We start from the raw sequence: 24,668 nt of genomic DNA on the forward strand, positions 1-24,668 counted from the left end.
AAGTGCCGGGCACGCCCCCAAGAGTGACGAAAAGGGGACGCGTCTTATAGACACGCCCCCTTTTTCAAAGGCCATGCCCCCATTTCGGGCGCGCCCAAAGGTGCCCTCTCTAGCTCCAGGGGCCCTGCCTGCTGCCGGAGCTAGAGTGAGCACTACATTGCTGTTGTGCACCACGCTCTTGAAGGTTTAGATATGGATCCCAAGTGATGGCTGTGGGTCTGTCCAAGCGTTGGCGACGGAAAGTCACTACTTTCCCTTCGGCGTATCTATCCAGTCTCACCAGGAAGGCCTAGGAGACGCTGGATGAAGAGGTCTCTGTTCCCCTCATACATTTGCTTTCACAGATTAGATATCCGAGTGGAATCGCCTCCCACGGTTGTCACTGTGGCAGCTGTTTAGTGATCCGCTAGCTAAAACTTGGGTGGTTGTCTGCGGCCTTTTTTTTTTTTAATAATATTTTTTTCTACTTCAGGGTCCATAGGGGTCCACAGGGTGACCTTGGGGTATAGCTGGATCCTGGATCCTCGGGCACCACGGAGTTAAAGCTTTTAGCTGCTCCCAGGATGCACTTGGGTCCAACCTCCCCTATACCCCGCCCCCGAGCCACAGGCACCTCAGTTTTAGATGGTGCCCGGCCGGAGTCGGGTCACCCTGCGGGGGGGGCTGCAGGAGCAGCCCCCTAAAGCTTTTTATTTAACTAGGTTAAATTTATTTTTACACTAGTTTTGTTCTCTAGAGCAGCAGCGCTGGGCTGTCTGTACAGACGCCCACGCTGCCGCTCCTTCTCCCTGCTGGCGCCGCGACGCCAGCACTGAACTGGGGATTGCGGCGGGGGAAGCCAGAGTCTGTACTAGCCGGACTCTGGCTTCCCCCGGGACTGCTGCCGGAAGACGCCGGGGAGATCAGGTAAGCCGCGCACCGCTGATTAGCGGCGGTGCGCGGGTTCCTTTTAAATGCAGTCCCATGCCCCCGGTCTAGGGGACAGACCGGGGGCGCTAGCGGTGGCGGCGGGCCCCCCCTCCAGCGGAGGCATACCCCGCCAGACCACTAGACCACAGGGTTAATATCGCGGCAAGCGGGATGCCGGCAACCCGGGGGTTAATATGCTAGCCAGGGGAGGAAGCCTTCCCTGTCAGCGGCTCCTCCCCTCAGCTCAGCGCGCCTTTCAGCTCGGAGTCTGGCGTCGCTGAGCTGCAGCTACTCGGGCCACTCCTCCTCTGAGGTCTCCAGCGGCCATTTTCTCTGTGGCAGCGTGGATACTCTCAGGGAGCACGCGTACCGGTCCCCCTGTGTACCTCTCCCCTGCAGAAGGACAGTGTACACAGCGCTATAGCCCTCCCAGACACTGAATCTGGGAGGTTGATTGTAGTGGAAAGGTGCAGTGAGTATATCTTCCTGCATGGTATGTGACTTTTGCTAGTGCTGCCTGTCTGTGTCTTTTTTTCTACTTACTGTCAGCCTGTACCTATCCCTTTCCTTCTCCTACAAGCCCTACAGGTGTGCGGGGGAAGGGTGTTTCTACTGACCTCACCTATATAGATCACGTATTTGTGAGGTCCGTCACATACAGTTGTGTGCTACACGGTGCCATATTGTGGGCTGTTGTTCAGCACTGGTGAGTGCGCACGTTTTCTTCCTAAGTCATGTCTGAGGAGGAGATTGAGCACTCCGGGGCTCCGGTATTGTTCTCCTGCAGGCGCTGTTCTGCAGGAGTGGATAGGGAGGATTTGTCACAGGACGGCCTGTGCGGACGGTGCCAGGCGGTCCCTGGTACGTCTAAACCTCCCATTTCGCAGGAGCCACCATGGGCGATGTTTTCCCAGGTGCTGGTGTCCATCGCGGACCGTCTGTCGGTCCCGACTGCCGCTCCTACTAGGGCGTTGCCCCAGCCTGCCATCCCCCATTCCCCGGGTGTCCCACAATTATTGCAGACTCCCCCGGGGTCTCAGCCTGTTGGTCCCTATGCGGGGTTGCCAATGTATATTCAGTCCACCCCTGTGGCACAGCCGGCTGTGGTGCCGTTTCAGGCTCCTGTGACAGCTCCTCCACCCTGGGTGGATGCGCTTTCCCACACTGTCCAAGATTTGGCGGCAGCATCTTCGGCTTTTCAGTCGATGTTGCGCAGTGACGTGCCCTCCAGGGCGTCTAAACGCTCAGTCATGGCACAGGCTGCGCATCTTTCGGATTCTGAGGGGTTCTCGGATGATGGTGAGGTACAGGATGACTCAGCCTCAGATGCCTCAGTCCAGGAGGTAGACACTAAGTCTTCCATCAATGTGCGGGCTCTGGTTAAGGCGGTGCGGGCTATTCTTCTGATTGAGGATGAGGCACCCGCTCCCAAGTCAAGGTATCCTAGTTTTAAAAAGGCTAAGGTTACTTCTACAGCGTTCCCCTTGTCTGATCAGTTGACTGATCACATGGCGGTGGCCTGGCAGACGCCCAGTAAGCGTTTCCTGCCACAGAAACGCTTGGCGTCCAATTATCCATTCCCGGAAGCGCATTGTAAGAAATGGGAAACTCCGCCTGCAGTCGATTCCCATGTAACACGCCTCATCAGGAGTGCTACTTTGCCATTGCCGTCTATATCCTCGCTGAAGGATCCTACGGACAGGAAGGTGGAGACTTGTCTAAAGTCTATTTGTTCTCTCTCAGGGGCTGTAGCCCGGCCGTCCATGGCCATCTCCTGGGTGGCCAAGGCCATTGAGGGGTGGGCCAACGCCTTGGAGGACACGTTTACGGATGAATCTCCGGACGTCCAGAGGGCGTTGTTAGGACAGATGAGAGATGCCGCCTCCTACATTGGAGAAGCATCTTTGGATGCTAGCCTGTTGACCTCTAGGGTTTCGTCTGCAGCAGTGTCTGCTCGTAGATCCTTGTGGTTGCGGTCTTGGAGAGCAGGCGCGGATTCAAAGAAAGGCTTGGAGGCCTTACCTTTTAATGGGGAATTACTATTTGGTCCGGACCTGGACAAAATAGTAGATACCCTGGCAAAATCCAAGTCAGCCTTCCTCCCTTCAGCTACTACACCTGCTAAGGTCCGGAGCTCGGCGTTTCGTTCCTTTCGGGTTCAGGGCAAGGCAAAGGGTCAGTCCTTCCCGAGGCAGTCCGCACCCAAGACCGCCTCAAAGCCAAAGAAGCAAGCCTGGAGTGCTAGGCGCCCTTCTTCCAAGCCAGAAGATAAGCCTTCTGCGTGATGGGACGGGCCTCCCTCTGGGGGACCCCAGAGTGGGAGGCCGACTTCTTCAATTCGCCCAGTGCTGGCACAATACCACCACGGATGCCTGGGTGCAAGAAGTGGTCTCCTAGGGGTACGCCCTGTCTTTTCGGCACAGGCCGCCTTGCCAGTTTTTTTGCACAAGTCCTTCTCAGGACAAAACCAAGGCCTTGCAGGTTCAGGAAGCCATAGAGGCCTTGCTGACGGCGGGGGTCATTATACCCGTACCACAGTCTCAACGTGGGATGGGGTATTACTCTACGCTGTTTCTGGTGCGGAAACCCAATGGCTCTCATCGCCCCATCCTCAATTTGAAGTCCCTGAACAGGTTTCTCAGGGTTCCCAAATTCAGGATGGAAACTTTGCGTTCCATCATACTGGCGATGGAACCGGGGGATTATATGGTCTCCCTGGATATCCAGGACGCCTACCTCCATGTGCCTATAGCAACATCGCACCAACGGTTTCTGCGGTTTGCTATTCTCCACAACCACTACCAATTCAGGGCTCTACCCTTTGGTCTCTCCACGGCACCAAGGGTATTTACCAAGGTGATGGCGGTCATGGCGGTTCACCTTCGGAGCCAGGGGATACGGTTGCTACCGTATCTAGACGACCTCCTCTTGCTGGCAAGCTCCCCGGAGGTACTGATCCAGCATCTCCACCTGACGGTCGCTTGTCTACAGGCGCACGGCTGGTTGATCAACTGGAAGAAATCCTCCCTCATCCCATCATAACGGATGGTTCATTTGGGGGCCCTGCTGGACTCTCGTCAGCAACGGATTTTTCTGACTCCAGAGAAGGTCTCCTCCTTACAGCTGCGGATTCACAGTTGTCTGAGCAGTGGCAGAGTGTCGGTGCACTCAGCGATGAGAGTTTTGGGGTCCATGGTGTCGGCATTCGACATGGTGGAGTTTGCCCAGTTCCATTCCAGGCCCCTGCAGGGGCTGATTCTTTCAGAATGGAACGGATTGCCACACAGGATCCGCTCTCAGATGCTGGTGTTGTCCTCGGAGGTGCGTCTGTCCCTAGCCTGGTGGCTGCAGACAGCGCATCTCCTGGAGGGGCGCCCCTTTTGGATCCCGGAATGGGTTCTGCTCACGACAGATGCCAGTCTCCGGGGTTGGGGGGCGGTGACAGGCTCCTTGTCACTTCCGGGTCGTTGGTCGGCGGAGGAAGCGATTCTTCCCATCAACATCCTGGAACTGCGGGCAGTATACAGAGCCCTGCAGTCGTCCGGCACCGCTCTTCACGGAAGGGCCGTTCAGGTGCAGTCAGACAACGCCACCACGGTGGCGTACATCAATCACCAGGGAGGGACTCGCAGTCGAGCTGCGATGTCGGAGGTGTCCCGCGTCCTGGCTTGGGCGGAGCGCTATCTTCCAGCTCTCTCGGCAGTTTTCATCCCAGGAGTCCTCAATTGGGAGGCAGACTTCCTCAGCCGTTACGATGTGCATCCCGGGGAATGGTCGCTTCATCCAGAGGTATTCCAACTACTCGTGGACAAGTGGGGGCTGCCAGAACTGGACCTGATGGCGTCCCGTTACAATCACAAGCTGCCTGTGTACGGGTCAAGGACAAGGGACGCAGGCGCAAGTCTGATAGATGCGCTGTCGGTGAAATGGCTGTTTCAACTGGCTTACTTGTTCCCTCCGATATCTCTGCTGCCTCGGGTCCTGCGCAAGTTCAAACAGGACGGAGGCACACTGATCCTGGTGGCCCCAGCGTGGCCCAGAAGGCCGTGGTACTCCGATCTGCGGAGCCTGTCCATCGACGCTCCGTACCTCCTACCTCAACGGCGGGACCTGTTGTCTCAGGGGCCCTGTCTTCATCCGGATCTGGGTCGACTATCTTTGACGGCGTGACTCTTGAGACAGCCGTCCTGAGGTCTCGGGGCTTTTCTAGCTCCGTTATTACCACCATGCTGAGGGCGCGCAAGCCTGCTTCCGCGAGGATCTATCACAGAGTGTGGCACACTTACTTTCAGTGGTGCGAGGCCAGAAACTATGATCCCCAGGTGTTCCGAGTTTCGCGTATTCTGGCTTTCCTTCAGTCCGGTTTGGACTTAGGATTACGTCTTTCTTCACTGAAGGTACACGTGTCTGGTCTGTCGGTGTGGTTCCAGCGCAGGATCGCTGCTATGCCGGACGTACACACTTTTTTCCAGGGTGTTTTGAGAATCCAGCCTCCCTTTGTGCCACCTGTGGCCCCGTGGGATTTGGCGGTGGTTCTTAGGGCCTTACAGGGTCCTCCTTTTGAGCCCTTGGAGTCAGTGGAGCTCAAGTGGCTAACTTTTAAAACTGTTTTCCTCTTGGCAATTGCTTCTGCCAGGAGGGTTTCAGATTTGGGGGCGCTTTCTTGTCGTCCCCCTTTTCTGATTTTTCATCAGGACAGAGCGGTGCTTCGCACTCGTCCTGATTTCCTGCCTAAGGTGGTTTCCAGGTTCCACATTAATCAGGAAATTGTTGTACCAGCCTTTCAGTCACCTGATCTTTCGGCTGGGGAGACTTCCTTAGACGTTGTCCGGGCACTCCAGGTTTATGTGGACCGGACTAGTTCTGTGAGGAAGTCGGATTCTTTGTTTATCCTCTTTGGTTTTCACAAGAGGGGTTGGCCTGCCAACAAACAGACTCTAGCCCGTTGGCTTCGTTCTGTTATTATTGAGGCTTATGTGCAGGAGGGTTTACCTGTTCCAGCCTCTGTTAAGGCTCATTCCACTCGGTCCGTGGGCCCTTCTTGGGCTGCTAGCCGTGGCGCCTCTGCTGTTCAGCTCTGTAAGGCGGCCACCTGGTCTTCCATTCAGACCTTTTTGAGGTTCTATGCGTTTGACACCTTTGCCTCTCAGGATGCATCCTTTGGGCGCCGGGTTCTCCTATCAGCACAGGAGCGTCCCCGCCCTTAGTTGGACTGCTTTGGGACATCCCCAAGGTCACCCTGTGGACCCCTATGGACCCTGAAGTAGAAAACAAGAGATATGGTAAGAACTTACCTTTGTTATCTCTGTTTCTACGAAGTCCATAGGGTCCACAGGGCACCCGCCCTGACGCACCTGGCTTCATATGGGCTCTGTGACTGGTCACCGGTTTTCCGTCTCCCATTTCTGTGAGTATGGTTCTTGTGTGTTCCAGTCTTCCTTCTCTCTGTTTCGTCTCCTCCTCCGGCCTGGGCTGCTTACCAACTGAGGTGCCTGTGGCTCGGGGGCGGGGTATAGGGGAGGTTGGACCCAAGTGCATCCTGGGAGCAGCTAAAAGCTTTAACTCCGTGGTGCCCGAGGATCCAGGATCCAGCTATACCCCAAGGTCACCCTGTGGACCCTATGGACTTCGTAGAAACAGAGATAACAAAGGTAAGTTCTTACCATATCTCTTGTTATTATTATTACCTAATTTAAACACAGAATACATTTCTCAATATAATTTGCAATTATAACAATTCTATGACATTGTAATATAGAAAAAACTAAAATGTATATCATACAATAAAAGACAGATTCTCCACTTATTAGTCAGCATCTCAGAAAAATAATACATAGAACATAACATGAACCATATAGTGACTGTGTTGCACAAAAACCCTCCTGCACTACCAAATGAGCTTTAAACAATATGATTTACCCTCAGAATGGTGGATGACCTTTCTCAAGTATCTCTGTATTATACCACGTAGTCATAATTACTACTTTACGTATATTTTCTTTAATAGATGGAGGTAAAATACTGATATAAGGGAGCGATATCTCAAAGAATTTTTTTGCACTATTTTCAATATCAAGTGAGCTTTCCACCCAGTCCATCTGATAAAGATACATTAATCTTGGTAAGCGTTAAGGGAATAGAGTTAGGATCGATCCACTGTGACAGGATAGTTTTGCTGTTCCCGCAACTCTAGCTAATAGTAAGCGTCTTCCTTTTGATATTCTCGGTTGAGTCTCGGTGGAATAATGGTTCCATAGCGCCCAGGCTATCGATATCTCAAAAGGGATATTTAATATATTATTTATATAAGACTGTACTTCTCTCCAAAATATCTGAACAATCTCACAGGACCACAAGCAATGTACTATGTCAGCATTGGGTGTTGAGCATTTAAAACAATTAGAGTTATCTGATGTTCCTGTTAAATGTCTAAGTTTTGGTGTATAGTACGCTCTATGCAATATTTTGTAATGCATCTCAGCATATGAAGAAAATACTAATTGTTTATTCAGTGTAGTACAAGATGTAATGACATATTGAAGTGTTAAATCTGGAAACGTATCCTTCCATTTGGCCAAGCCTGTATCAACCATAGCAAGATCCAGCCGTCTCCGTATATAATCATAAAGCAGTGAAGTAGACAATGGCCTTCCCCTCCCACTCCTCACCACAGCATCCAAAACATTAACTTTATCCAATTGATGAAGATGCGACAATGTTTTCAAAATATAACTTCTTACTTGAAAATATGCAAACACTGGAAAATTAATATTGGGATAACGCTCTTTAAGTGTAGACGATGACAATACTGTAGAGCAGTCTTCATCTAAAAATTGGTAAATCATACTAAGTCCCCGGAGATTCCAGTCCCTAAAAATTTTTGTAGATATATCATCTTGTAAAGTAATATCAGAAAAAATTGGCTTAAACATAGACCCCGTGTGTGAAAGATTAAGTCGTTTCCTCAATAGTCGCCAAGCAGAGCAAGGAATATTCAAAAGAGGGTTAAGTTTAATATCTGGAGCCATGTGTAACGGCGATGTATGTAATAAGCTGACCAAATTACTGTCAGGGCTAATGCTTGATCTAATTCCCTATATGCAAAATAACTGTTATTCCCTATCCAATCCAGAGCATATCTATAATTGGCTGCTATTCACCCCTCCTAAAGATAGTGGTTGTTGTACGCCCAAGAACGAAATTCTTGGGCGTTTGCCAGCCCAAATAAATTTAGATAAAGCTCCGTTAATTATTTTAACATCATTTTTTGTTAGAAGGATCGGAAGCATCTGGAGTGGATATAGCAATCTAGAGAAGGAGATCATTTTATATAACTGGCATCTGCCCAGAAAAGATAAAGGTAGATGTTTCCATTTTTCAAGATCTTGTAGCATCTGTTGAATAGAAAATGTGATATTAGCTGAGTATAAATTATCCAAATTATTTGGAAATCTTAAGCCTAGATATGTTAAATGACCTTGAGCCCAGCGAGAGGGGAATTGGTTTCCCCATCCCAGTCTGGCATCAGCATATAGTGCTAAAGCTTCAGCCTTATTAAAATTCACCAGAAAACCTGAAATATCCCGAAAATCTTCTAATATTTTAATTAATGAGGGAAAAGCCCTCTTTGGTTCACTAAAATATAAAAGAAGGTCGTCTGCAAAAGCTGACACCTTGACCATACAATTCCCCACTAAATTTCCTTTCCATAGATCATTTTTAATAAATGTGCGTACTAGAGGATCTAGAGCAAGATCAAAAAGCAATGGGGATAAAGGACATCCCTGGCATGTGCCTCTTGAAAGATAAAAAGGAGCATAATTCAATCCATTAATTGTCAGGAAGGCAGTGGGGCATGTATAAAGTAACCGAAAAATAGTAATAAATCCATTGCTGAAGGTGTAAGATATACGTGATATGTCACCAGGAAATACGATTGAACGCCTTATCGGCATCACAACTAACTATTACAGCCTCTATTATTTATTTGTTTAGCCCGTATCAAAGCTGCTATCAACAAGCGTACATTATGTACAGATGTACGACCTTTAACAAATCCAGTTTGTGCTGGATGAGTATTCTAGGAAGAATGTTTTGAAGTCACAGAGCTAATAATTTAGTGTAGTTTTAGATCCTGGCTCAATAGCGAAATGGGTCTATAAGACTGAACTAAGGTAGGGTCCTTTTCAAGTTTTGGCAATACTATAATTCTCGCCTCATTAAAACAAGTTGGTGGGGCCTTCCCTCCAATAATAGCATTAAACAAGGACCGCAGATGCGGCATTAATTGAGTGGAAAGAATCTGATAATATTCTGCACCAAGACCGTTAGGTCCTGGAGTCTTGCCTTTAGATAAAGCTTTGATTAATGGTAACAATTCCAACTCTGTTACCGGTTCTACTAAAGATTCTCTCTCTTCTTCTGTTAATATTGGTAAGTCTGCCTCCTTGAAGAACCTCATAGCTGACACGGGAGATTGTTTATAATAATGTTGAAACTGTTCTGAAATATCAGATGAACCATTAACATAAGTACCCGAATTATTCTGTAATTGAAGAATATGTGAAGATGTATTGTGAGTTTTGACTAGATTAGTCAGTAATCTACCTGATTTATTGCATCCTTGAAAGAATTTGTTGCGCTGAATATTATGTGAATATTGGGCCTGTTCTTCACACAAAAGGTCATATTCATTTTTAGCTTCCACATATCTCTGTCTATTTTCAGGTGTCTCATTCAAATGAGTGAGTCATATGTTTTGGTTAAGTGTTTAGTGGATGCATTCAATTTAGAAGCTAGCAGCTTATGTCTCCTGGCCACATATTCCATAATTTGTCCTCGAATCACCGGTTTTGAGGCAGCCCAAAATAGATTAACATCATCCAGATGTTCAATATTATCATCTGCATAATTACAAAACGCTTCCTCTAAATTGGTACGGAAATCAGTTGATTTACTTAAACATGTAGGAATTCTCCTATTATATGAAGTGAAAATGGGGGATTTTGTCTGTGGCCTTTTTTAATGGGTTCTAGGGTCGTTATCCGGCCTTGGCAAGCCTCGACATGGGGGGCCGTGTGCTTTGGTCACTTCTGCTGGCGTATTCATCGCGGGTGTTTACAGAGATTCACCCTGAGATTTACTGCTGGATTGGCGGGACAGTTTTGCAGCGCTGTGTGGGAGACCATGAAAGACAGAGAACAAGTAGCTCATGGGTTTCAGCTGTGGATGTTTTTTTGTTTTTTTTAACCATGTTACTTTTTTATTGAAGAAATAATGTTCTACATGTTGTAAACAGAACAAAAAATAAATAAACTACAATTACATTTACAAAGTACATGTGAGCTTTGCCAGCAAGAAGCACATCATTAAACAAAATATGCGGGCAAAGGATATCTGTAATAAGCCGAACCCAGAATCACAGATAAAGCATATGAACAACTCGCGCATGGACGTAAGAGAAACTAACCAACTGAAAAGAGAGTAAAGGGGGCAAAGTAAAGAGACAACTGTACAGTAGAAACAAAAAAAGGATAGGTTACACGGAAGGATTACCAACACGTCTACGAAAGCTTTATACAATAATCAGACAGGCGCTAGTATAATATACTAAGCAGAATTGGTAGATTGATATACTTGGTTATCCATAAACAGCTGCATACACCTATGGGTTTGTGTGGACCCAATATAAACCACCATTAGATGGTCAAAAAGAAAAAGAATAACTACTTTAGGTGTTGCACTTGTAGTGTATCGAAAGTGTCTACGAAAGCCCAATGGAGAAAGACCCCATCTGTCCCATAGCTTGTGACATTTAGGAAGGACCTTATGAAAGGACGTTTTTATCTTTTAGCCAGACTTGGATACCATATTCCCCCACCGGTTAGGAACGCACGTTTCTTCCGGTGGCTGTCCCTCCTGGCGGTGTCCGCGTTTCTAAGTGTTCACTCCCTTTTTCGTGGGGTGTGTCCTTGGAAGGTCTGTCTACCACAAGCTGATTCTTCTACGGCAGGGGTTTGGTTTCCAAGGGTAATTTTTCTAGTAACATTCACCGTTTTGGGGACATGGCTCTAGGAAAGCCTAGTGCCTAACGTGGTCTCTCTCTCTCTGTTTCTCTGTGTCTCCGCCGCCAGGGTGTGTGTGTGTGTGTGTGTGTGTGTGTGTGTGTGTGTGTGTGTGTTTTTTTGTTTTTGTTTTTTATTGCTCTTCCCCAGGAAACGGCGGAAAAGGTAGCATTGGACTGTGTTATCATTCCACTCCTCTCAGTCGGCAGTTTTTGCTTCAGTTTCACAGAAACTGGGGTTATATCTCCTTGTGGTCATCCACTCGGTCATCACTCAAGCCTATTCTGGTTCGGGGTGAGCGCCACCAGACCGGGTGACAGTGCCTTCCGCTCAGGTGGCAGAGATCTTATGGGCTGGGTGACACGGGACTTCAGCAGCACAGGTCTGTCATGCAGCTCACTGGTCCCCTATCCACACGATTGCTCTTTTTTATGTTTTCTGATTTTTTTTTTGCCTCTGGCGGCACCCACTTTGGGCTTACAGTTCTCCGGTCAGGCAGCCCAAGCGTTCCCTCTCCTGCGGGCGGCTTTTGAACGTCCCATTGTCCATTGTTCTCCAGCCTTGCTGCAAGAGAAAATAATAGGATTTCTGGTCAACTTACCATTGAACCCTTTTCTCTTAAGCAGGCTGGGGTACACTGCGATCCCTCCCTCACGCTTAGTCGTGTGAGGTTTTAGTCCTTTTCCCTTTTGGGTTATTTGGTGTTCTAACGGTTTCACAAGGTGCCTGCTACTCCCAGCTCCAGCCCCAGCCTACAATCTCCATTGTCCAGTGCTCCCCAGCCTGCTTAAGAGAAAAATATTCAACAGTAAGTCGACCAAAAATCCTATCAGTGATCGCGCTGAGCCAATAAATGTGTGGGTCCCAAAGACCCTTCACCTTAAAAAAATTGGGGTACTACACTGTTTTTGGGTCCCATCACATATTATGGGGAAAGAGGGCAGGCAGCAGTTGGGACAGTGGTGGGAGAATGTAGCAGTTGGGTTAGAGGAGGTTAAAGGCAAGCAGCAGTTGGGGTACAGCTGGGAGTAAAGGCAGTGAGAAGTTTAGGGGTAGATGGGAATAAGGGCAGGCAGTGCTGGGGGTAGGAAGGGAGTAGTAGTAGTAGTCCCAGTAGTAGTGGTAGTAGTAGTCCCAGTAGTAGTAGTATTCCCAGTAGTAGTAGTCCCAGTAGTAGCTGTCCCTTCTGGCTGCCCGGCACTCTTCACTGTTGGCAGCAACCACGGGAAATCACCCTCAGCAACACCAAATCCCGACCCGCTGTGGCTTAATGGAATCCTCCTGTCAGTGCAGCGCTGATGAGCTGGGCAATGTATGAACGGTAAGCGGCACTGACCATTCCGACAGCTGCAGCTATCAATATCTGCAACTGTCGTTGCCCTATTACCACAGCAAGGACAGCACTGTCTCCCTGCTGCGGTGGCTGCCCAGTGGAGCCGGCTGGGAGCGAGATCGTCAGAGGCAGCCCCATTCCGGCAGATGAGATGTTCATACATCTCCATCGATGGTGCTTCCTGCTTTGTCTTAGTAAAAAGGTGAAGCTGGAAGAGTTATAGTGGCACGATGCATGCTGCTATAATACATTTACTCCACAATCTTCTGCAGCCTACTGCACACTGTAGTATGCCGGTTGCAGGGGCCTTCTTCACGCAGTGTCAGGGAGCCACATCATGTCCCTGTAGCCAGAGGAGTAGCATGAAGCCATGGCATCCAGAGCAGGTGAATGCTACACCCCCCTTCCCTCCTACAGTATCGACCTACCTGTCTATCTTCAGGGCTCTGTCTTTGTAGCTAGTTTCAGCTTGGAACAGCAACAAATGCCCATAAATGACTATATCAGCACTCCCTTTATGCTGGTAGCCAGTACCGATACATGAATATGGCAGCAGTGTTCATAAATTACTACTGTATGTGCCAATAGCCAGTGCATAAATACAAAGCTTCTCCTTTATATTTCTTTTAGTTATCTCTCAAAATGGAGAACTGTAGATTTACTGTCATCTTTTCTCCTTCATCCACTAGGGGACACTGGAGTTCAAGACAGTGGGGTATAGATGGTGGTAGAGCAGAGCCTGGCACTTTAAATAATTTAGAAGTGTGACTGGCTCCTCCCCCTCTATGCCCCATCAGCCCCAGTTTTTAGAATGTGCCCGAGAGAGCCGGTCGCACATCAGGCTGTCTACAGCCTTTCTTATTTAGTTTTAGTTTTTATTAACAAGCATTGAGGACAGGCAGGCTGCTTACTGTGGCAGTCTGCCTGCTACGTGGGAGCCGCCGGGAAAGGCACCACATGGCTACTGCAGCCTGTGTCCGGTGACCTAGAGGAGGGGGCACACACCTGGAGTCATCGGACTCTGCGAGGACCCGCCACTGCTGACACCGGCATGTGTCCGGGTTCCTCGCCGCCCCCTCAGCCCAGCATCCCGGCCGCAGCAGTTGTAAGTATAACCACTGCTCCTGATAGCAGGAGCAGTGGATGCATAGCTGGGCTCAGTGACATAATGTCACTGTTAGGAGACCCGACCATCCCCCCGCACGCACCCGAGTCCCTTATCGGGTAACAGAAGGTGCTAAGTGGGCCAGAAGAATGCGCTGCAGGGCTGTCGCGACTTAATGGCTCCTTCCAGCACCCGCCGCTGCTCTCAGCAGGCAGCGTCCGGGTCTAGGGCTTATCCATAGTCGGCCAGTTACTAATGTAACGCTGACATGACATCGCGGTCCCGGCTAGCGGGGGTGGAGCTTATTACTGGCGGCCATAGCCTCAGCCGCCTATTCCGAATGGCGCATCCTGCTTATCTAGCGGCGCCATTTGTAGTCGGGCTCTCCCTCCTGCCATATTAAGACCTCGCTACAGAAGGTACATGTGTAGCGCTGGGGTAGGCGCGCTGAACGCCTGCCGCATGCGGACGCCTACCATTTCCTCTATCAGGCTGCCTGTCCTGTGCAGCCGGCCAGTCCTGGACAAGGAGTTTATTGAGAGAGACCAACCACGGCTTACAGTGGTCAGTGTCCGGGTCTCTGATTATAGGAAGTGGCGCGATGGCAGCGTTTAGGTCCCCGTTGCACCGCTCACCCTCCCACCCTGTGCACCCGCTATGCAAGGCTTCTGGATTTACTCTCCGGTTAAGTGCACTCCAACTGGGCTGTACCCACTATAACAGGCGGGCTAGGGTATCTCCAGCTTAGGAGGTAGGCAGGCACAAGTGTGTCCCATCAGGGAGAGATTACACACAGCAAGGTGTCCCTATGCTACAGCTTGTTTTGCAGCACATGGAAGCATCCACAGTAGAAGAACTACAGGTACCAGCATAGCATGTACGCCGCAAGGGAGGAAGCACAAGCACTGCCTTGGCTATTTAGCAGCTCTCCTGAGAGCAGGCTTCCCTGTTATCCCTAGTCTATAGTAACAGGCTAATAGTACCAGCGCAAGGCTCGGATCCTGCCGCGGCTCTTTCTGTGTGGAGTTAGTATGTTCTCCCTGTGCTGGCAGCACTGCCTTAGCTATTAGCATCTCTCCTCATCTAAATATCAGGAGGAGACGCCGCGTCCCGCAGCTCCTGGCTGGGCTGAGCAGGCTTCCCTGTTAGCTACTGCATAGCATAGAGCTAATAGCCTTACGTTATACAATGAAGCGCTGTATGACGTCACGCTGCTACCACAGCAGCACAACTTCAGTGCTCCCGTGAGTTAGCCCCTCGCCTGTCTTGTAGGAGAAATGTTGGTTTATGCGCAGTGTTGCGTCAGGAGCCTCGATGGCTCCCCGTATTCCCGGCACTGACCGGACCTTCAACTACTCCGCTTATATGATTAAGGGGGCTAGCAGCGATCAAACAGCGTCCCCTGCTACCCTTTTAAGGACAGTAGTTATTACTGCACAAAAGCAGTATAGCTCAGGCACTACCTGCAGCAGGAAGTGCTTTAGCGCGGGTCCCTTACGCCTACCACACTGCGAGTGCTTCAGCAAGGGTTGCCTGTCCTTGTATGACAGGAGTTTAGTACTAGCTACAGTGGATAGCTGGTTGCTAGCGGTAGACTAGCCCTATCCCGCTTTTCCACTATGACACCGCGTTAAGCGGTTCTGAAAGGGGCCAGTTGTTCAGCCTATGCATCACGGCTAGAAGCGATGTGCTGACATTCTTCCAGGACCGGTGCACAAACGCAGTCCTGCCAATTGCAGCGCCGCTTGGTTTACCCAGTCAGGCTCCCCTTCGTTCTGTAACATAGGGCGCCTAGATTAATCTAAGGGCCTGTTAGGTATTATAGCCTCATGGTGTATTAGCTCCGCTGTTCTGGTGCTGCTGCCAGAACTTATGGTCATAGCATACCCTTCACCCAGGGTTAGCACATTTTTGCGTCCCATCCCCAGGCTTATGCCTCACATTGGCTTCCCATGCATATGTGGATACCATTTTAGACTGGTCTTAAAACCTTTCTCCCCAGTTTTCTGTGCTTACCTTAGAAGGTATGCATAGGTGCATCTTTTTATATCATGTGTTCCCTTTGGCAGCACATACAGGAAGAGGTTAGTGACGCGCAGCTGGTGTGGTTGTTGGCGTTGCTGCCTCACAGCACTGGGGTCTTCCTGTTGATTCCCACTTCAAAAAATGGGTTCATCTGGTGCTAAGATGGCTCACCTGATAAGGCGAGTACGCCAGTAACAGAAGGGTCCCAGGATCGAAACCAGTCTGGGACAGCACACTGCTAAAATATCCTGCCCCTACGCCGTAGCAGAATGACGGCCACCTGCGGCACATCAGCAGTCTATGTATGTATATTGTATTTTATACTAGCCCTGCTGTATAACACACATGCTGGAGTGATTTTGTCCTTGGGCTCCGTTCCTTCCATGGCTTCAATTATTGCTCATGTTCTAATTTTAAAATGTTACGTCACCTACTAAATTTGTATGTAGGTACGCGTATCCATTTGTGGATATCGCTTCTTTCCTTACCGTAGGAGCAGGGGTAGGATCTGTTCTTATCAATTTATGTCTAATACCTAGCATATTGATAGAAGGAGGCTGTGATTGGAGGCTGGACTCTCCTGATGCGGTAGTTTGTATAATGACTACGCTTTACACTATCTCTCCCTGGGGATTCGGTTGTGTGTGCATATACATATATATATTTGTGTATATGGGTAGAATGCCTATACTTCCACAATCATTAGGTTTACCTATAATCCACACAAGGGAAGCCGCCTGGGTTTACCAGAAGCTGTAGGATATATCCCTACATATTAATATTATAGGGTGGCTCTATAAACTAGAGTCATGTGCTGCAGCTTACATGGTGATAGTCACAATTCTCTAAGGTATTGCTTCTAGTATGGATCCTAGACATGCCACATGTATATAAAGTTATGTACTCCCACCCGCCTGGAATTCTAGTTCCATTCCTGCCAGTTTATAAGGTGCCCCGTTTCCGGGGACCTATTATCATTACAGTGATGCACTGGGTAGTAAACTTGTAAGACGCCCATTCCCTGTATGAATATTTCCTAATAATTGGGAAACAAAAACCTGTTTTTTGTTTAAACTACTGGGGTTATCACTATTGATATCTCCCTTCTTTACTTGGGATAACCAACTCGTTCTATGTCTAAGTACAGGTACTCTTCTCAGTATCGATTCCCGTACTCCATATTATTGTAGCATATCTCAATAAAATGGGTTTAAAGTGCCCTTAGGTACAATTCATATCTGGAAGGCCTAGGGCCACTTGCCGATATAGGCAGGGTCAGACCTGAGTTATATTAGACTGGTGGGCATAAGACGCACTTCACCAATAGAAATTTTTATGCAAGGATACTTAAACTAGCAGACCGTTTTTGGGGTTGTATGTATAATCTAACACGGCTATACAGATACACGTCTCTAATGGAACAGGCTCAGGCATAGAGTCCTGTTCTACGACCTTCTTGTCTCGACTAAAATTTTGCTAGTTTCCACAGTATTTTCTACTACACATCTCCAGACTGAAGTCCGTGCTGTAGAGCAATTGGTCTTAGCCCACTGAAGCTACTCTCTATAATCAGTTGGCTCTACACTTTAGAGTTTTCCTGAAGTGTGGGTGGTGCATAATTACAACACTGGATTGGCGACACTATTCTACTAGAACCTGTTAAGGTTCTGGACCGAAGCACACCTATAGGCTATTGCACATCTTTACATAAGTGTGATCCGCGCAGGGGACCTGGTTGGGTTCCTGTTCAGTATCTGTTGATATTTTTATCACACTCACATGGTTGTCCTAGTACTCTGGCCTTGTTGTATGGGATGCTTCCCTATATTGATAGCTCTCCCTGGGTGGCTGTTGCATTCGTGCTGTTTTACTGTTAGATTCCTGGTTGTTTTCATACTATGTTCGGGCCAGCAGTTGGTACTGACTACGCCCTTACATCATGTTGGAAGTTGTCTGTTATTTCCTTTTAACGGCAGCATTTCAGTTCCTGTTTTATCCCTGTTTTCTTCACTCGTTGGAGACTTCTATGGTCTAGCCCTTCCATTGGTTAACAACTTTGTTGTAGTTGGACCTCAAGGATGGTTCGGGGCGACTGTTCAGTCTTGTCTTTTGCCTCCCTGCATACTCTTGTTGGGAGTCTGTGGACAGGATCAGCTCTATCTGTAGTTTGGTATTGTTATACTTTTATATATGCGATTATGTCCAGCAGTGCTGGGATTCTGCTGTCTGCGGCTGCTGCAGCTGCCTGTTTAGACTCTAGTAAGGTTCTCGAGTTTGTGCTCGTTTACTGCCCTTCTCCTATAGATTCTTGTTGGGGCTCTTTGCCACCAACAGTCCGGTTTGGTCTATTTCAGCTGAGATTACAGATTCTGACGTTTCTCACCTGTGTTTGTTAACTCAACAGCTGTTCTGTTCCTTTTGACTTGCTCTGTAAGTTGTGGAATTTTCTGTGACTGTTTAGTGAGGAGTAGTGTTTGTCTCCTGTGCTACGACACTTGTTCCTCAGCTTCCGCTGGGCCTCAGGTTCTTGGCGGTCCCTGTTTCGGTATGGCCAAGGAATCAGCAAGTTCTCCGCGCTCCCACCCGGGAGGTTGGCTTTGGGACGTCCCCACTGTCTTGAACTCCAGTGTCCCCTAGTGGATGAAGGAGAAAACAGGATTTTGGTACTTACTGATAAATCCCTTTCTCCGATTCCACAGGGGACACTGGCCCCCCGCCCAGCGCTGCATACCTGCCGTTTTGTTTGGTTTCTATAGTTGTGTGGCTGCAGGGTTCCCTGCAGTGGGTTCCTCTGTTCTACTTCAGTCGGTCTTGTTCCGTTCTGTGGTCTTCTCCTTTTCCTCATTTTTTTTTTTTTTTCTGTTGTCCTCCGTCTCCTCTTGGGCTCAGTTCTTAAACTGGGGCTGATGGGGCATAGAGGGGGAGGAGCCAGTCACACTTCTAAATTATTTAAAGTGCCAGGCTCTGCTCTACCACCGTCTATACCCCACTGTCTTGAACTCCAGTGTCCCCTGTGGAATCGGAGAAAGGGATTTATCGGTAAGTACCAAAATCCTGTTTTTTTTCATAAGGCCAACCTTGCTAGACTGTCAATTTGGGACTGTATGTTATGCTAGGTATATTAAGAGAGAGCAATGTATAAGTAACCATGGTTCGATCCTACAAATGTGCATTACAGCTGCAAATCAGCTTTGTGCTGAGGTGCAGTGCATGTCAGTCATGCACCCTTATAGCCATAACCCTGGTGTCAATGACAACAGCAGCCAGAGCTTCCAGTAAACTGGATAGGACCTGCTCCTTTCACAGCAATAGGATAAGCATGAACTGCATCACAATTATCATAATGGTACCTCATATCCCCATCTGTCACCACTGATAGATATACTGTACCTGCTGCCTACTTGTAATGCCATAGGGGGAAGAGCAAGAGAGACGTGAGGATCAGGAAGGGAATGGATTGCTCAATCCGACTGTCCGTGGCTCAAAATAGTAGTGTAGCTTCTGACGGGGAGCATAGAGCTCCATCAGAAGCTTCGCCGTGAGATTGGCTGTGAGATCAGTGGGCAGGTTCATGCCACTGTTCTGTATGGCTGCATGCAATAATGAGGCTACATGATGTGCCGGTTAGAGGTGTGTTGTGAAAGAAGACGCTCCCGTCGGCGCCCCATCAATTTTACACAGCGCCTAGCAGTCTATTAGCAGGGCCGGATTAACAATGGGGCGGCTGGAGCTTCAGCTCCAGGCCTCCAATGAAAATAGGCCCACTGTCCACAGAATCAGCTGGAGAAAGGAAGCGACCGTCCAAGGCACTGTGCATTTAAACCCCAGCGGGCGACAACATTCCCCATCCTTTACTGCCCGTCTGCCAGGGGCTCCGAGAATCCCTGACTGCCGGGCATAATACAAATGGTGGCGCAGTGGAAGACTTCGTTTTGTTAGATGAAAATAAAGTTATTCATTATCCATATGGTGTTTTGGACATTAAGTAGTAGAACCGCTGTTACTTAGATATAGTCACGATCAAACATTTAATGTTAATTTACCAATATGGGTTATTATCATGTGATATACTCGGAAGTCACGTGATTGCATTGTCTTCCGCTACTTCCGACTCCTTGCACAGCGCCCGAATTGGGCGGAAGTAGCGTGACAATGCAATCACGTGACTTCCGAGTATATCACAAATAATAATAAAAATAAATAAATAGAAAAAATATATATGGACAAGCCGGATAATTGAAAACACACAGTCAAAAAATTTATATCCATATTGCACAGGTGATGCAAAAAATGTAATGCTTACATGGTCATATTAATCAATTTAAAGGAAGCATTTGAGATGGTTGCCTTCATTCAGACCTGGGGGTCTATAATGTCCAGTTTAGAAATCAAATAGGCCTCTCTCTGTAGCAACATACATCCTCAATCACCAACACATAGAGGCTTGGGAACCTAGTCCATTAGCTTACACTTTGGGGGTCATTCCATGGTAACTCATGTTACAAAGTGACATAGGAAATAATTAGCATTTCCTGTTTTACAGTTTTGTTTTTTCATTTTCTTTAAGCATGACCTGTCTTATTATTTACTCAGTACATTAAAATTAATTTCACAAATTCCTTTTGTTGTTGATGGCCATGCATATACTTGCTATGTCACTTTGTAACGTGAGTTACCATGTACTGACCCTTCAGCGAGACAACTTGATAATGATTTTCCATTAAATGCTTTGCGACAGGCTTGTGAACTAAACAGCAACACACCCAAGGTGCTGGACTAGACACAATATATGAATGAATAAATGAAAAATGTGAATGAACCAAGCAGCTGTTTAATGGCTGCCTACCAACAAATATACATAAAAGAATGTTAGAACAATGCTGCATACAGTAATCTACCTAAATAATATGCCGTAGCTGTGCTAAGAATATATGACAATATTTAATAACACACAAACACCATAAACAAAAATGCTAATAATTAAAAAAAAATACAGACTGGTACTAATGAAAAAAGCTCATGTGTCCAAAATCACAGAAACCTCCAGATAAGTGCAATCCTGAATGAGTGTCAAGTAATAAGATTAGCAATTTCACATGGAATTAAATACCGCTGTTTTAGTGAGCCTTCATCAAACAAAAGCATAAGTCAATGTAGTTATACACAAATGAACAGCATTTATCTCACAATTATAGTGATTGTAGTAAAGTCCACTCAGTAGTGAGCTGGAAGCAACCAGGGTAATACTTTGCACCTGTTACCAGTGTATGCTGTGGGCCGGTCAATGGCTGCTTGCATGTTAGTTGCATCCAGTGTCAAGCTGCTAAACAGTAGCGGCTTGCATACCTGTCACACCGGGATGCAGTCAATATCCCGACCGCAGGGATTCTGGCGCTCAGAATGCTGACGCCGGAATCCCGACACTTGTCAGAATCCTGGCACCGGCATCCCGCCCGCTGGAATACCGAAGGTAAGTAGCAGTGTTTGGGGGAGGGTTAGGCTTGGAGTAAGGCACATCGGAGGGAGGGTTAAGGTTAGGCACTAAGGGAGATGGTTAGGTTTAGGATGCAGGGAAGGGAAGGTTAGGTTTAGCCACTCGGAGGGGAATGGGGGGCGTCCGGATTCTGTCTGGATCCCGAGCGCCGGCATCCCGTCACATCTGGTACTGCTGCTTGCTCTGTGCCATCTATGTAAGCTGTTGTAGATATTTAACAAAGTGGCTGTATGATCACTAAAGAATGTCTATTTTTGGAGGCACAACTTAGAGGAGGGTTCGTGATAACCTACACCAAGTAGAAACCCTAACTTGTTTCTTCCCATATCTGGGATTTGCTCAGAGGAGTGTGGAGACCCAGTCTATTAGCATACACTTTAACAAGGCGACCTGATGATGATTTTCTGCTTTGCTTTGCAACAGGATTGTCCGTGTGAAAGTGAAAAGTGCAAGCCATGGAAACTGAGGCAGTGAGCAGTGATGATCACAACAGATCCATTATGTAGTGGATCTTATTCCAGGAAAAGCACCATATAAACGTATACTTTTAGTGTACAACTTTACTCTCCCAAAATAGATAACCACCCTCACATAGGGGGAGATGTATAAAGCCTTGGAGAGAGTGAAAGTGAAGAAGCTGCCCAATCAACCAATCAGCTTCCAACTGCCATTTATCCAGCACATTATTTGAAATGACAAACTGTCTCATTTGGGCAACTTCTCCACTGTATCTCTCTCTCCAAGGTTTGATACATCCATCTGTGTATCTTTAGAAATACATAATATGCACAGTATTAGTGATGGTGTCTTCATAAATACTGTCGTAGTCGGCATATTTGGTATGTTAAGCTATGCAATTTTGGCTGTATTATGGTAATTTACTGTTCATTCTTTGTCACATCACAGCGCCTGATTGAGGAGGAGAACATGCTGGCACCTTCTCTCAAGCAGTTTTCGCTGCGCGTTGAAATGCTGCCATCCTATATACCTGTAAGGGTTGCTGAGAAGATATTGTTTGTGGGAGAATCTGTTCAGATGTTTGAAAATCAAAATGTAAATATGACGAGAACAGGTAGGAAACCAACCATAGCCACTGAGTAAAGCCACAGCACTGCATGTGAGAACAATAGTAATTAACTAATGGATCCGCACATCAAATTTCAGTGCAGTAACAAAAAAATATATATATATTTATGGTTTTATCTGGTTAAAAGCTTTTCTTCAACTCCATAGGGGGCACAAGGATACAATGGGTATAACCTGGAGATGAGTCTATGAACCAAACAGTTACAAATTATTTCCCATCAGCTCAGGCCTCCCTTTTCACTATACCCCTCCCCCAACATGGGCTATTCAGTTAAGATAAAAAGCCCAAGGCAGGAGCGAGGAGAAAGAGATACCAGCACACACACAGAATCACACAACGGGTAATCGGAGAACCGATAACAAAGGAACAAGACCCAGCAAGCCAGGTGCATCAGGGTGGGCACCCTGTTCCCCCTATGGAGTTGAAGAAAAGGATTTAACCAGGTAAAACCTTAAATCTCCTTTTTTTTTTTTTTTATGTGGCTGACTCAGGAAGACAGACCTTCCTATATCCTCTCTTGCCCAGCTTCAAAAAACTTTTTCCACACACAAAGAATGCTACATAAATATACAAGGGAAAATTACATGTTTTTACCAACAAAATATCATGTGCAGTTATGCCCATGCTGATGTGAAATGAGCTTTTCCACTACAGTCTGGATCACTGAAAAATGTTATCACAATCTCTTGGTTGATATGGAACCAAGAAACCACCTTAGGGAGGTAACCCAAGCGAGTCCTGAGAACCGCTTGATCTGAATGAAATATAAGAAAGGGGGAGCAACAAAACAAGGTGCTCAAGTCGGACACCCTCTGGGAGGATAAAATGGCAAGTATGAAAACAGTCTTCCACGTAAGCCACCTAATGTCCACCGTGTGCAAAAGCTCAAAAGGAGCCGACTGGAGAGCCCCAAGAACCAAGGACAAATCCCATGGGGCAACAGGAGGAAAAAACGGAGACTGTTCATGTAGGATGCTCTAAAAAAAAGATCTGTATGTCTGGTAGAAGAGCAATCTGCAGCTGAAAGAGGGCAGAGAGGGCTGAGACCTGCACCTTCAATGAAGAAAACTAGATGCCTAAATCTAACCCTGCTTGCAGAAAGGAAAGCACACGTGCGAGCCAGAATGACCTTGGACTGGAACCCCTTGCCGTATGCCACGCAAAGTATGTCCGCCAAACGCGTTGATAGATTCTAGCCAAAGAGGGCTTCCAGGACCTAAGCATGGTACGGGTGACCTACATGGAAAATCCTTTCGCTCTCGGGATGGATGTTTTAAGAGCAACCTCGTCAAAGAGAGGCAGGCCAGATCCAGATGAAAGCACGGACCCTGAGATAGAAGTTCCGTCCGGAGGACACAGACGCAGAGGAGCGTCGATGATGAGACCTAGAAGATCGACGTACCATACACGCCGTGGCCAATCTGGAGCCACCAGGATCATTGTGCCGCCTTCCAATTTGAACTTGCGGAGAAATCGCTGATCTTTGAAAGTGGAGGGAAGACGTAGATGAGCGGAAACGTGCATGACACCGCCAGAGTATCTACCAGGAGAGCGCAGGGTTCCCTGGTGCGGGAGCAATACCTCGGTAGCTGGTTGTTGTGTCAAGATGCCTTCATATCTATATCTGGAAGGCCCCAACGCCGAACCAGTAACTGGAAGACGTCCGGATGGAGAGCCCACTGAGTGTACATCCTGACAGCTTGGGAAGTCCGCCTCCCAATTCTGTACGCCAGGTATGAACACCGCCGACAGAGCTGGAAGATGATGCTCTGCCCAGCTGAGGATGCGGCCGACCTCTTTCATTGTGCCTCGACTGCGTGTGCCATCAATGGTGGTTGATGTTGGTGATGGCTGTTGTGTTGTCCGACTGTACTTTGACCGGGCAACCCTGGAGGAGAGGCTGCACTAAGCAGAGAGCCCTGTAAACGGCCCTGAGTTCCACGACGTTGATAGTTGCCTGCATCTCCTGAACCGTCCAGTCTGTTGACAGAAAACTGCCCCCATCCGCAAAGGCTGGCATCGGTGGTGAACAAGACCCAGTCCTGGATCTGAAAGGGGCTTTTAGGCGAGACCAGTGTAGCCACCACAAGGAGTGACATACTTCCCATGAGCGAAGTATCGTCCGTGCCTTGAGGTGCAGATGAGACTTGTTCCATCTGCCGTGGATCTCCAGTTCAAAAGGATGGGAGTGAAACTGGCCATACTCTATCATATTGAACTTGGAGACCAAGAAAACAAGGAAATGCATATAATAGTGGATGCATAGAAGGGAGCATACCTGTAGCTAGATTAGCAAAAAGTACAGAGCCAGCGGGCGGAAGCCCGGAAACCTACTGTGACAGTACCTGTGTCAACGTTGAAGCCCAAGCTGGTTCCTGACTGGACGCCACAGTTGAAGGAGCCTCCTTCATGGCAGCAGTGAAACAATGGACACAGAGACCATCGTGATCTGAGTCCTGGAAAAAGAGTGTGTGATAGCACAGGTCTACACGTGTGTGTCACAGAAGCACCCACCTCGTTGGGAGCATTGTTCTTGGAAGACATAGTAATGCAATCTGAGATGTCCCTACACACAAAAGCTAATACTGTGGTGTTACAGGGAAATGCAAAGAGTGGCAAGCAGCAACAACTACAATAAGTGGGGCTACCAG

The 24,668-nt window shown here is 47.8% G+C and overlaps 1 protein-coding gene across 3 annotated transcripts in view; it reads left to right on the plus strand.

Annotated features, from left to right (window-relative positions):
* Nucleotides 1-24,668, plus strand: part of TUBGCP4 (tubulin gamma complex component 4) — a 103,911-nt gene that overhangs the window by 41,515 nt on the left and 37,728 nt on the right. For all 3 annotated transcript variants that reach the window (XM_088472862.1, XM_088472864.1, XM_088472863.1), the window contains exon 8: nucleotides 21,837-22,002. In XM_088472862.1, coding sequence (XP_088328988.1) covers nucleotides 21,837-22,002 — 166 coding nt within the window. The remainder of the gene's footprint in view (nucleotides 1-21,836; nucleotides 22,003-24,668) is intronic.

The sequence above is a fragment of the Taudactylus pleione genome, unplaced genomic scaffold (assembly GCF_031769625.1).
Source record: "Taudactylus pleione unplaced genomic scaffold, aTauple2 ptg000129l, whole genome shotgun sequence".
Classification (NCBI taxonomy): domain Eukaryota; kingdom Metazoa; phylum Chordata; class Amphibia; order Anura; family Myobatrachidae; genus Taudactylus; species Taudactylus pleione.